Source organism: Mytilus californianus, unplaced genomic scaffold (assembly GCF_021869535.1).
Source record: "Mytilus californianus isolate M0D057914Y unplaced genomic scaffold, xbMytCali1.0.p SCAF_6, whole genome shotgun sequence".
Lineage (NCBI taxonomy): Eukaryota > Metazoa > Mollusca > Bivalvia > Mytilida > Mytilidae > Mytilus > Mytilus californianus.
This window is the reverse complement of record NW_026262712.1, coordinates 77576340-77591260: the sequence shown is the minus strand read 5'-3', so window position 1 is coordinate 77591260 and position 14921 is coordinate 77576340. Positions and strand designations below refer to the sequence as shown.

At 31.4% G+C, this 14921-nt stretch overlaps 2 protein-coding genes across 2 annotated transcripts in view; one reads left to right on the top strand and one right to left on the bottom strand.

Moving 5' to 3' along the window:
- The window catches only part of LOC127706327 (uncharacterized), a 207329-nt gene extending 201262 nt beyond the window's left edge, over window positions 1-6067 (bottom strand). The window contains exons 1-4 of the mRNA XM_052210860.1: window positions 5971-6067; window positions 4144-4251; window positions 2225-2267; window positions 1115-1271 (exon numbers count right to left, since the gene is read on the bottom strand). Of these exons, the coding sequence (XP_052066820.1) occupies window positions 1115-1271; window positions 2225-2267; window positions 4144-4152 (209 nt within the window). The 5' untranslated portion in view covers window positions 4153-4251; window positions 5971-6067. The remainder of the gene's footprint in view (window positions 1-1114; window positions 1272-2224; window positions 2268-4143; window positions 4252-5970) is intronic.
- Window positions 6068-12466: 6399 nt separating this feature from the next.
- Window positions 12467-14921, top strand: part of LOC127706626 (uncharacterized) — a 143206-nt gene continuing 140751 nt past the window's right edge. The window contains exon 1 of the mRNA XM_052211283.1: window positions 12467-12764. Coding sequence (XP_052067243.1) covers window positions 12606-12764 — 159 coding nt within the window. The 5' untranslated portion in view covers window positions 12467-12605. The remainder of the gene's footprint in view (window positions 12765-14921) is intronic.

Sequence of the window (14921 nt, the reverse complement as noted above, 5' to 3'; positions counted from 1 at the left end):
CGCCTGTGTTACGGACGTAATAATCTATACCTGCGTATATTATTTTTTTTTATCAATGTTACTCAAATAGTTCAGTGGATTATTAAAGTCCTTAAGCGGTCTATTTCTATAAAAATTATGTGTTCTGCTCACTAAATAAACATATATAGGCGGCGGTCCTTTTTTATACAAATTAACCATTATAGAATTTATCCTAAAGTTAGGACCATCCTAAGACCATCTTAAGACACCCAAATAGGTGCCCTAAACTTAAGACGACTCCAATGCCTTTTCTGTTACGACATGTTTGATAAACTAACTTAGGATAAATATATGTCCTAAGATGATCGGAGGAAATGTCTTACATGTCTTAGCCTAATAGCGCTTCGATAAACAGGCGCAGGGTTGTTAACAGAGAAAATGTTTCTTAATCATAAAATCACGGTTATTCATTGCAACAAATGTAATTTTTTTTATCAGTCACTTATATGTTAAATTCAATCAGCAAACTATCTGGTAAACTATAAACAGTATTCTTGTTACTGTAAAAATGTGATGCAAAATAATAATTTTTAAAAATTAAACAATAAAGTTGAAAATTTGATAACATTTTCATAGAAATTATGCAAAATCACATGATTTTAGTTTTGTGACCATTTTACAGACTTAACCTCTTGTATCGTCTTTAAACTATAACTTGAAAGAGAACTTAAGGACAGATAGGACTGGTATCGTTACAAACAAGACAGAGATTAAAAATGGAAAACAAACAAAATGAAGTATCACATTATCATTGAAGTTCCTCTGCAAATAAATTAATGCATTTGCTTTATTCCAAGTAAAGCTACAAATCACAGACGCATCTTACATAAAAAAATAACAAATAATGTCATCTAAATCACTAGAAATCTACCCTTGCTTTAACATTATCTATCTGCGAAGGCATCTTATTGCCGACTACCAGTTAATTTTGGAATGACATTATAAAATATTTAAGATTGCTACAGTATTTTTGCACTCTGTCTGATTCCGTAATATCGAAAGATACATGTCTTTGTACAATGTATATGCAATTAAAAGAATTTTAAATTTAAATGTATATAACATTTATATATGAATTAGATAAAAAAAATACCTTCTGATTAAACTTGATGCACAATCCCACTTGCCATAAGTAGGTCTCCAAAGTTCTCCATCCAGATAGCTACAGTAACTTCTTGCATTGTCCCAATTTGTCGTATGTTGACTCTCAAATCGCCAACCGGAACAATCTCTTGTATAAGCAAAAACAGCTGTAATACAACGTACACATATTCAATTTGAGTTAGATATACATGTACAACTGTAGGGTTAGTGTCCGGTTGGTATTATCGGTTTTCGATCGATTAACTCTTATTTTTCAAGTACTTATCAGTTTTATTCACAATTGCCCATCTTATTATTGATGAAATCCAAGTTCAAACTCAAACCATGAATAATGTTTTCCTATTCCACTGAAAATACATATTTTTACATCGTCGAGGTTTTCTCGCATACTACAGTTAAAACATCCTCAAGTTTTAACGAGAAACGTTGAAAGAAAAAAGAAGGCGTTTGATTGTCTTTTTCGATGCAATCGGTATAGTTTCGATTTGATAAACTTGACCTTAAAGATGCTAGTAAACTAAAAATGGTAAATGTTAGGGGTTGTCGCCAATCTGTTCTCTGATTGGACAAAAATGATAGCATTGTTTATGATCGAACATTGGCTTTTTTATATTTCGTGATGTTCAACAGGAGAAAGTTTGCATTTACGCAAAAGAGGAATAAAGCGTGAAATAAAATTGGAATTGCTGGAATTACCTTAGCCTGTATCAAGCTATTTCTTCAACTGATTGCACAACTTATTCACAATAGTTAATCGTTTATCATCAGTGATAAAAGAGGAGTATGATATATACTTAATCCAAATTCTAAAAAATAACGACAAATGCATTGGTGACACATGGAAATATGCATCAATGTCAACAATTAATGACAAATAAGACGATTTTTCCTTCTTTTTGATATTTATATATATATATATTGTAGTATCGATTATCAAGTAGCATTTCTGTGTAGGGATTGGTGAAATGTCTTGTCTGCACTGTTTAATGCATGCGTAAGTACAAACCAGAGGTGCTTTGGCTAGGTCTTTAGCTCTTCGTTGATAACAATGGCATTATTTCAAACATATTAGCACAATACATATCAAAATCTAACTTACTTTGTATGCAAAGAATTCCAAAAACCAATACAATCATAGTCTTCTGGAATTATTAAAGGAAATAATAGTAATACTCTCAGCTCAATTACAGTTAATTAAAAAATATTGAAAATTTCAAAGACTCCATATATAAATGTATTAGAGAATAAGGAGATGTAGTATAATTTTGGTTTTGTATCTGTACAATTCAGCCAACAATTAATGTTGTGGTAAGTATTATACCAGTATGCTTAAAATTTAGACTTTTCTTCTTACTACGTTAACTGAAAAATATCATCGCGGATGAACACATCTCAACAATTATTCGACTGTTTATGGCTTCTATTGAACATCACAAGAATCCCTACTCATATACATTGGCTTCCCAAATTTTTCATTCATTATGTGCATCCACTATAATTATATATAATTATACAACTCTTGTGTGTTTCTAATAAGTGCTCTCACAACCGTAACGGAACTTCAAGATGTTTTACAAAGCTCAAGTTGACTGCGGTATTTACTATTCATGGAGTTTTAAATTTTTGTTGGAGGCCATGAAAGATACGTTTCTTTGAGATACGGTTTATCTCCTTTAACAAGTTGTCTTATCTGTACACAACACTGCCACATTATCATCAAAATCGGTAGTTGTTTTAGAAATGAACAGAAGAAAAAGAAAACCGACAAGAAAAAAAAAATTGACATGCAAAAGAACTTCAAGCTAAAGAACATATATTTTGAGTATTAGCCCCACATGCTATTTAGAACTTGATGTATTGTATATAGAATTTTATATTCCTGAAACTTTTTTTACCTCTAGATGTATTTTGATGTTTGTGTCGTTTGATGTCATTGAGTGTTGTCTGACTGACATATACCACTCATCTCATCTCATTCATGTCTACCTCTGTATATGGTAAAAACGCCTGAAAATATCAGTTGCAATTTTGAATTAGAAATATAATTTGTCTGTTCGGATCAAAACTTATAACTGCTATAATTGAAAGTCACGAGAATTATTGTTTTGTCGCATCACCTAGTCATCATTCAAATTATCACGTTTTGTGCAAGTTGATGGTACAATATCAGCTGCAAGAGCGAAACGTTCAAGGTCAAATATCTTATACAATTTATAAGATATCTTAAAGTTATAAAAAATAGTAAAACGGCTTGCCATAGAACACTCAGTCTGTATTACTTCGAAATACCGTTCTATGCTTGATATGTTGAGCGCTGGCCTAGCCAATGTCAAATAATAGGTAACTTAAGTATACTAGTACCTACTCTTAAATTTATTTATCTATCGGCGTGTTGAGCACTGGTGTCCATGCTTAGTGTGCGCACTTTGCAACCTGAGACAGCTAACCTCGCGTGAAAAAATCATTCGCACGCTAAACATGTATCCAAAAAGAACTTTCAAATGGATAAACAAATTATTCATTCACCCGAGAAAAGGAATGTCTAGTTAGCCGTTTTATTCAGGACTGCCTGATAAATCAGGTAATAATTTTGTGACAAGTAAAGAATGGGTGAAATTCATTATCATATGCATTTATATTACATAACATGTTGCCAAGGCTCACATTACTATCTCGGAGGTGAAAGGGGTGGCGGTGGGAACATTACTACAAAATAAACATGTATACGCTTGGAATTCTCTGTACAAATTAAAACTGCCAAATATTTCACGACGGACGCTGTTGAAAAGAGGTGACCTGGAGAATTGACACGCATAAAATATCATTTAAAGTATAGTTATGAAAATAACTGGGTAAAACACGTGCAACTATCATAAATTAAGACAAGAAAAGATAACTGTATCAAATGACAGCAGCAATGATATAAACACTAACATAAACTATAATTAATGAACATTAATACACATGAGAAAGAATCAAAGGAAATGAATTTCTCCCAATAAAAAAAGTAGTTCTTACATTGATCATCTCTAGATCGAAGCAAACTCATGACGCGTGTATTCATAAGCAATTGTACTGTTATAATCACTCGTAATTCAGATGACTGTTTGCAGCATGCTAAAGAATCTGCAATAGAGAAACGTCATCTGTCAAGAGATAAATTTTAATATCACCATACCTGTTAATATTTTCTTTGTTAAGAAAGCAATAGTCAATCAATCGTTATCATTGTTTGATGTACGTATTAACAGCCGCTGAATGAATCATGTCTTTTGTATGCCTTAAGGCTTTCTTAAAAGAAATAGATCTGAAAATATCACATTTTAACATATGATTGTAGATAGATTCCGTTGTAAACCATATAATCACTTGAAATATTTCGGTATTTCAAATATCCAGACCGTATTAAGGGAAAAGGGAGAGGGGATGGGGTGGAGTGAGGGTGCTGCGCTCTGGTGAATTTTTAAGAGTAATTTTTTGTCTGTGTTTTGTTTAGATTACAATTATTGCTTTGAAGTTCTTTAAAAAGGATGTATCTTTATAAGTTTCGTTCCTATCAAGCCAGGTTGCCGTCAGGAAATCGGTTTTTTTTTTCATTTGTTTTCGCTTTTTTGGAACAGTAACCTTAACCTTTGACCTGTTGACCCCAAACTCACAAGACTTCTTCTTCTTACATATAGCTTCCATTTATACTACTTTCGTTCTATTCAAGCAATGATATACTAAAGTTATTATCCGGACATCATTCGTATCGGATATATTGACGGACGGACGGACAAACCGATTACTATATGATATTAAACAAGCATGGCCGACATGGGTAAAAATATAACAAAGAGGTAAAATGCAAGTTTTCAAATTGTCTTTTATATTGGAAAAGCGCTATAGAAAGAAAAGAAAATGACAGGGCAGAAATGTTCAAAATGTTTAGATCTACACCTAAACTGTCTTATAGGAGTTATTGGCTTACATTACAATTTTTACCAATTTTTGTTTTTAGATTTTTGTCTTCTGAATCATTTTGAAAACAATAATAAATGATGAGAAACTTAAAATTTCAAAAATAATGAGTCATACAAGATCTACACAAGATTCCAAATTGCTGTCATTGTCAGTTGATTCCGTTAAGGAGAACTGCACTGAAATGACGATTTTTACCTTTTTATGTTTTGGACAAAAACTATGGAATATACAGATAGACAAGATCTACAAATAGTTCAACAAGGCCAAAAATGTAAGTCCATTTTATTTTCAAGTTATAATTGACCATGAATGAAGAGTTTTACACATTTGTATATGTATTTTTGGTTTTGGGCTAAACTATAGCAGATAGAGAGAAATCAACTATACTCCCTAATGGGTTTAAGGTATAAAAATTCGGCAGCGGGTAGTCATATTATTTGGATAATAGGCACCACAGTACAAACACTTAAAGGGAGCATGCACATGCTTCATATGTTATCCTCTAGAGTCTCAAGAGCAATCCTTTTCACATGTTTCCAGTAGCAATTGCATTCAGCAAACTAAGCTAAGCATATTGAAAAACTTACTATCTCTCATTTCAAGTTATCCATAAATTCTGATCTGTGTTCACTACACAGTTTTCAAAATACATACTTTGAATGATATTAAAGCTTTTGTTGTATAATTTTTATTTGTGAAAACGTCAAGTATAATCAAAACAGTGTTATATTTATGCATGCAATCGTTTTATATATCATTTGAGTAATTTTCCTAAAAGAAGCTGTTAAAAAATAAAATAATGAAATTGTTTAATAAAAGTATGTTTTAGTGTTAAAACTTAACATGCATGAATGGGTTCATTAATTCCAAAGTTCGTCTTACCTGCATTCTTTGATTAGTTTTGGATACTGTCTGCAAACCATGAAATCATTACACAATTCTTGTAAGTAACTTTTGATAATCTTGGTCAAGGTTAAGTTTAATAATATACTTTATATACACCATTCCATTTAATATGGTAGATTACGTAACTAAAAGTTTTATATTTTAGTATGCTAAGGCGTTCATCAGTTATCTGCATTTCTGCAGTTCATTTTAAAGTGTTGATTTAAATTATTAGGAAGTAACCTGGATATTTGCCAAACTATGTTTTCGGTTTTTCAATTTTCTGAAATGCACCCTCCTAAGAAAATGAGTCAAAGTGATGCAAGTGGCACGTTTCCAATTTCACACCTTTTATATCATATAATTTATTTATATAAATAAATTTTGGATAAATTTAAATAACTTGTTATATTCCCTTCTTAATTGTTTACTTTATTTTCCCTGTAAACTTTTAGCGAATTAAATTTAAACTTATAATTAATTTCCGGGATATTCCAAACTCCGGCACCGGACGGGAGTCTTTCCCGTACCAGGAAGAAGAAGAAGAACTGTCATAGTATATTTTGTTCAAGTTAAATGAAACGTATTGTGTAGTGTTTCCTTACATTTAGTCGTCTACTTGTTTCTTCAGCTTTCAGTTTCATTCATGCGCCTGTTATATTATCAACAGCAATATCCTTCAAAAGTTCGTCGCGTTTTAGCTCTTTTGTACTGACGCCATGTTAAGGGCATACGATACAGTTCCAGGGGAGGTAATGACGTTGCTAACGTAAAATGCTATTTCCCGCGACGTCAAACTGTGACATATCGGGAAAAGATGCATTTTTCGACTGAGTTTAATCATTCGCTTGAAAAACGAGTACATAGACCCCACTTTTTTTAAAATGACATTTGACTGTATAATGAGGGAAGATTATTTGTACAAATTTTTATGAACAAATCACCGATGATTTCTTTTTAAATAAGATAAATAAACGGCAAAAAATGACCATGAATGAATGATTTTACACATTTGTTTGTATTTTTGGCTTTGGGCAAAAATTATAGCAGATAGAGAGAAATCAACTAGACTCCCTAATGGGTTTAAGGTATAAAGATTCGGCAGCGGGTAGTCATATTGTTTGGATAATAGGCACCAAAGTATAAACACTTTCATAAGTTTTCTAAAATCTTGAAAATTTAACAGAAATGAATAATTTCCAAAAATTGTTACACAAATTTATAAGCATGCTTCTGTAAAGAAGATATTCCAAAGTTTTTACAAAAATCCGCTTGTGTTTTTCTTTTGAAACAAAAAAAGTTAGGTATGTCCTTCTGGAGGATAGAAATTTCCAAGAAACCCAAATTTTTAGTATATGTCTAAAATTTCGACCCCATTTATCTCTAAAAGGAGCACATGAAGGTATATTTTTTATTACATATTTAAATTAACGAGGTGAAAAATACGTTGTATGCAAATATTCGTAAAAAAACACCGTGGGATCAAAACTGTATCGTACGCCCTTTGTGTGTGCATAAGTTTATTACATTCTTACACACATTTGTCATGTTTGTTAATTCTTAAAGTAGTCTAAATGTTAAATTTGGTGTATCATGATTTTCTTTCTGAATAAATAAAAAGTGATAACCGTATTTTAACAAATATTTTGTTTTACACAAGGTCATATTTTTCTCTGACTGTTAATGACGTCTTTACACTAAATCCATTGGATGTTGAATGTGTACTGAATGATATTTAGTCTTAGAAACATGATCTTTTTTATAAGTAGTTATTGGCTTTGAAATAGCTGTCAGTAACTGAAAGTACTCTCAGATTTGTACTTAGTGTCTTTTTTGTTGTGGGGATGTATAAATACCCTGCCACGTCCGGTCTGTGTTTTTCTTACTAGTTTTTTCTGCTTTTGTATCGATCTGACGAGTTAAGCCATTTTCAACTGATTGTTATAGTTTTTTCATATGTTGTGCTGTTATATCACTGTCCCAGGTTCGGGGAGGGTTAGGAGCCCGAAAACATGTTTGACCCCGCCACATTCTGTATGTGCATGTCCCAAGTCAGAAGCCTGCAATTCAGTGGTTGTCGATTGTTGCTGTATATCATATTTGTTTTTCGATCATTGTTTTGTAGATAAATCAGGCCGATAGTTGCCTCGTTTGAATTGTTTTACATTTGTCATGTTGATGCCTTTTATAGCTGACTATGCAGTATGGGTTTTACTCAGTGTTGAAGGCCGTACGGTGACCTATATTTGTTAACTTCTATGGCATTTGGTCTCTAGTGGAGAGTTGTCTCATAGACAATCATACCAAATCTTCTTATCTTTATATACCCTCGATTTAATGTATACTTTTGATCTTCACATTGAAATATATTTCTATTCAAAATTGTAGACAAAATTACTATTTATATGTAAAAGATAATTGCCTCAAATTATTTTATCTCTCATAAAAAAGAAGCATGGTACAAGAAGTTTTGATATTCTAAACACTCTGTATTCTAATACTGTTATACAGTATTTGTGTTAGAGATGGACCGACGGAGTTGGATATAAGAATACGTAAATATGGTTTAAACAAATGTGGCGGAAGGTACCAAAGTGCAAATAAAAGTTCATAAGTTGAAGAGAAACCTACGACACCAAGGTAATCCACGAAATACGATATTGAGACAAACCAGTCTATGAAACCCTACATAGAAAACTATAGGCTGAGCAACACAAGTACGACCAAACAGTAAAAAATATGAATTTGTAACATTCATAAACTGTTGACACCGACATGTGTCTGGCTTTTTGTAATTTTTATAGTAAAATGCCGATTGTTATAACGGCATTATTTAAACATGCAAACTATGCAAAACATTTAAAATCAATGAACCATGAACCATGACTGAATGTGCAGGGTCAAATAACCTCCATGGAAATGAGAAATGTCAATACTTATAAAACTGCATACCAAATACCATTGATTTAGCATTGGTGTTTTCCTATAAACTAATCTAAACTAACCTTAACACAAACTAACTTGTAAACTATGCAAAGCTTTAAAAGTTAATGAACCATGATGATAAGGCAGGGTCATATGATCTCTATGGAAATGAGACTTTCAAATGCTTATACTGTTTCAGGGTTTCCGCTGGCGATCGACATTTTCGCAATTTTGCGAGAAAATAAAAAGTGTGGAGATTTAAATTCATTATAGGCGAAAGATTTATCGAAAAATCAGACAATACTGAAATTTCGCCTTAAACTCATCACGCGTTACGATTTTAATAGTTATCAATAATCAGCTGATTGCACTCTATAGCTATCGTCAACAATGGACTAATTAATACAAAAAGATGTTGATTGTTAGATTTAGTATATGTAAGAGAATGATAATCCCTTTCTTCATGAATAAGTACGAGCGTTAGCGAGTACTTATCATGAAGTAAGGGATTATCATTCTCTTACAAACTTAGAATATTGTAAAGTGCTCAAGGCTCAAATGATCTATCAATTAGTTTCATTGTCAGTGCAATGTTTATAATTGATGCATGACTTCCTTTTTCGGCATGTCATTTATGGATTAGTTTTAGTGATGTGAGGACTTTCTTATCATTTGGGAAATATTTAAAAAAAAAATGCGTTATAGATATTAGGTGACACAACTGTAGAAAGAAAAGGTAGGAATTGTATGTTTCCTGATTGTGAGTATGAATGTAAATCATGTAATATTTTAGTGAGGAATTATCCTTTTTTTATTTACAGTTTAAATCAATTAATACATTTGAGTAACAACTAAATTTTATTTCACAGCCAATAATTTGGTCCGGCTTTTTACATCAAATACTGTTTCATTATGTCAGGGAAATGTTCAAAAATAATGCCCTTAAAAGAGTTTTTAATATGTTCAAAACTAAATTCCTGTTTTTTTTTATCGGAATACATGTATTGGAAATAACTATTCTCCCCAACCGCTGATCAAGTAATCAAAGTTTTTGAAAGCTAAAGATTTAGGTTATTTTTTATCTGAAAGATTTTTTTCCTTTTTTTTTGCATTGCTTTGGTATTGTTTAATTTTATAGTAATTTGAAGTTATTAATATTTTCATAATAACATTCACAGTACCAATTTTACTGCACCAGTGAACTTAAACTTATTTTGAGATTTTTGTTTGTTTCACAATTCAACTTTTAGTCAGTTTCAATCACTCTGTGATAAATTCTTTCAATCTGATAAATGTGCTTCAGGGCAGTTGTAACTCATTTATAGAAACTCTTTGTTTTGAACTGTAAATAGACCCAAATAATAGGATAATCCCTTACTAAGAACATGCTTTACATTCATTCTTCACAATTAAGAGGCATCCAATCCTACAATTTCATTGGTCGAGAGTACTTTGCTATATTCTAAATTGGTTGTATTTAAGAATTAGTTTCATTGTCAGTGCAATGTTTTTTTAATTAATGCACGACTTCCTTTTTAGGCATTTCATTTATGGATAAGTTTTAGTGATGGAAGGACTTTCTTATCATTTGGGAAATATTTTTAAAAATATGCTTTATAGATATTAGGTGACACAACAGAACAAAGAAAATGTAAGAATTGTATATGTTTCCTGATTGTGAGTATGAATGTATATCATGTAATGTTTTAGTGAGGAATTCTCCTTTTTTTTTAATTTACAGTTTAAATCAAATGATACATTTGAGTTACAACTAAATTTTATTTAACAGCCAATATTTTGGTCTGGCTTTTTACATCAAATACTATTTCATTATGTCAGGGAAATTTTCAAATAAAATGCCTTTAAAAGTTTTTAATATGTTCAAAACTTAAATTGAATTCCTGTTTTTTTTATTTTTTTTTATTTTATCGGAATATTGGAAATAACTATTCTTCCAAACAGCTGATCCAGTGATCAAAGTTTTTGAAAGCTAAATATTAAATTGTTTTTTTTTATTTCAAAGCTTTTTTTTTCTTTTTTTGCAAATGCTTTGATATTGTTTAATTATTTAGTAATTTGAAGAATATTTTCATAATAACATTCACGGTACCAATTTTACTGCACAGTAAACTTCAATTTATTTTGAATTTTTTCTTTGTTTTACAGTTCAACTTTTAGTAAGTTTCAATCACTGTGTGATAAATCCTTTCAATCTGATAAATGTGCTTCGGGGCAGTTGTAACTCATTTATAGAAACTCTTTGTTTTGAACTGTAAATAGACCCAAATAATAGGATAATCCCTTACTAAGAACATGATTTGCATTCATTCTTCACAACTAAGAGGCATCAGCTCCTACAATTTCATTGGTCGAGAGCACTTTGCTATATTCTAAACAAAATTGTGTGGTTAAATGGCGTCACATGTCACCCTAAGGATTGTTTTAAAACTTCGACAGAAATAATTATTTTGAAGTGGATACTTAAAAATCGTTTTATCCACGCACGTATTTTATTTATATAGTTTTACACCCAACTTTTTCTTTTAACGATGTCCGGTGTTATGAAGAAAAATGTTCAAAAGTAAGAAAACTCTCTGGCTTATAAGTTATACAACTGCATTGCTGTCAAATATCATTGCTTAACATTAACGTTTTTTCTTAAACTGATCTAATTACAAACAATAACATGTATACTATGCAAAATATTTAAAGTCAGTAGACCATGACTGAGAGAGTGGAGCCAAATAATTAAAATGGAATTGAGATGTGCCATATACTAATACATCTGTATTCCAAATATCATTGACCAACCGCTAATTCCCTACCCCACCCCCTAAAATAAAACTAACCTTAGCACAAACTAATAATGTAACCTTAGCAAAAGTTTCAAAGTCAATAGACCATGACTAAGGAGGCAGGTCCAAATAATCTTAATGGAAACGAGATATTCCACTGCTAATACAACTGCATACCAAATACCATTGACCTACCATTAGTGGTTCCATAAACTGGCATAATCATCAACTAATACATGGTAACTAGGCAAAAGTTTTCAATTCAATATACCATGACTGAGGTGGCGGGGCCATAATAATTTAAAAAAATGAGATGTGCCAATGCTAATACAACTGCATACAAAATAACACTGATTTACTACAAGTGCTTCCCACAAAACTGACCTTATCACAAACTTATACATTGTTGACGACACCTCCGACGCCGCCGCCGCTGCTGAAAACAGACGGCCTAAGTCTCGCTCTTTCGACTTTGTCGAAACGAGACAAAAATGTATAGACATCAAAGAGACTACATTTTGAACATTTAATTAGTGATGTAGTGTAATAATAGTTTTAATGTTTTATTACATTGTTTTATTAGTGAAGAGGCGACAAAACCTTCATTGTCGTAGTAATCCAGCTGAAAGTTTGGCATCCATCAACCTACTTTAATCACATGGCAAGGTCATTCTTATCAGTTTTCTATTTTTTATTTATAGATAGGTACACATAGGATGTGAAACGTTTAAGCAATATATAAATAACAGCAATTAACAGAGAAAGCAAACTTTGGATTTAATACAAGTTTTTGCATTAGTTTGGAGATTATTAATTTGTCAAGATTGTTAAATACATGCAGTTATTCATGATGTGAACATAAATTAAGATACGAAATAATATATAAGCTATGTGAAAGTACTGTGTGACAATATGGAGTGGATTCTGTTTAGATACATCTTGATTCATTCACTGTTTGTTCTAACAGCTTTCAGTGAATATGTTAATTTCAAATTTGGAAGTGAATATGAATATAAATTTCATTTGGATTCCAATTTAAAGGATCTTGGCCGATTCCGTGTAGATGCAAAGGTAAATTTATTTATGTCTAAGTTCACGTGCCTGTGTTAACATTCTTTAAGACTTAGTGACTTTAAGATCATAGCCATTCTGCCATAAAGTAAATCAAAGAATGACGTTCTTTCAATTTTATATATTGCATATTTAAATACACTGTTTCCATCAAGTTCAATATTATAGTCAATGTGCTTTCTTTAAAAAAGAAAAGCAATACGTGAACCTAAGCCCGCTGACTGGTCATCAACACATTGTTGCTGATTTTTTTTTGATATGAAATAATTGACTGTGAATAGAATAAGGTAATGATGATGTTAAAACACTTTTATTGAATATATGTAATTGTGTGTAGATTCTTGCACAAGTCAATTGAAAGCAATGTTGGATTTTAGTTGAATAGAAAAGTGTATATATATACAGCTAATATTTGAATTTACCTTTTAAGGCTTGACTATTTTATTTATTTCTTGGGAGTGTATATAATTTTTTCTTAATCATATTGCAAATCCCAGTTTTTGCAAACCGGATGTCTAATGCAAATTGCACAAACCAATCGCAATATAAATTTAAGCACTCATAATCTGGATGCATTTATTTTATCTCTCAAATTTTCATATTTTGTTTCCTGGATGCCCTCAGTTATTCTTATACTCGTTATTAAAGATGTCTGTACTCATGGTAAATGATAGATAAATTTAAAGTCCAATTTCCATGTGAAGTGAAACCCTGTGGCATGCAACCTATTAGAAGGTTTCGTATATTTTCTTGAGGGTAGCACACCAGCTTCATTGGGACCTCTTATATACTGACAATTATTTTGGTATCATAAAACATTTCAAATTTTAAGGATTTCTTGAAGTAACTTAAATCAATTCAAATCTTCTACAAGGAAAACTTGGTTTTGAAGAAAATCATTTTTTCAGAAGTTTTATGAATATCTGAACATACTCTCAACCAATTTATATAAAAAGATATGTAGATATATAAAGATACCAGAATTAAAATGTTGTACGCCAGACGCGAGTTTAGTCTACAAAAGACTCATCAGTTGGTTGAAAGGCATTGAAGACCCAAAGTTTTGTCGAATACATCTACGGTTATCTATTTTTGGGGTAGAAAATCTTTAGCATTTCGAAAATGTCAAAGTTTATAAAAGGACAGTCACTCCAAAAAAAGAAAAAAAAAAAAGAAAAGAGAAGCAGCCAGAGGTCAGAATACTTTAAGTAATGACGACCATGCTTGAAAGTCACATGTCAAGCTCTTACTACCGTGTCCTGAATTTAGATAAGAAATGCAAAAAAATTTAATTCGCGAGTGAAATTAATATTTATGCTGCATGCACGTGGTTTTCTTGCGCAAGAAATATTAAATAGAAAGCATACGCACTGATACTCATTTGCGTCATCACATATATTAATCTAGGCTCAAATATAATGTTTCATAGTTGAATTCGGATGTCAAACTACCTACCTCAAGTTTTTTGACTCCGGATTCATTGCCCTTTAATTCGGAATTTTGGTAAACGCAAACCGAAAGTATGTCGTGTGCACAGGTTGATATATAATGTCATTGCATCAAGACGTGTGAAAGATAGCTGGTCAACACAATGAATACAATTTTCAAAATCGTATCATATTGCAAAGATTTAGATGCTATAAGGTTAAACTATTAAAAACAAAACAAAAAATACTAAGAAAATGAAATTAAATATACATTCCTGTTCATGAATCTTTTCCGAAAATTAAGAATATAATATCAATAAACACAAATTATTTACTGATGGACATTTTATTTATCAAATCAATCTCTCTTTTAAGTCTTACTTTCCACTATATGAATATATTGCTATACAAATATAAGCAGAGACTTATAAAACCATACTAAAATAGTATAAAATAATTAACGTAGTAATTATTTTATTCTAAGACATTGTATATTAATAAACCATTCCCAGGTTTATTATCACAATGCGTAACAGCACGCTGTATTAAATGCTAAAACATGTACACACAAAACACGTACATGGACCGTCCCAATGTCACATGGTAGCCTATTCATAGAGGGACCGTATCAAAGATATAGAGGTATAACTACCTGTATAAATGATCGAAATTTTCGAGATGTTCCGAGAATCTTGTTTCCGAAGATTTCCGAATGGCCCATAGACGATAC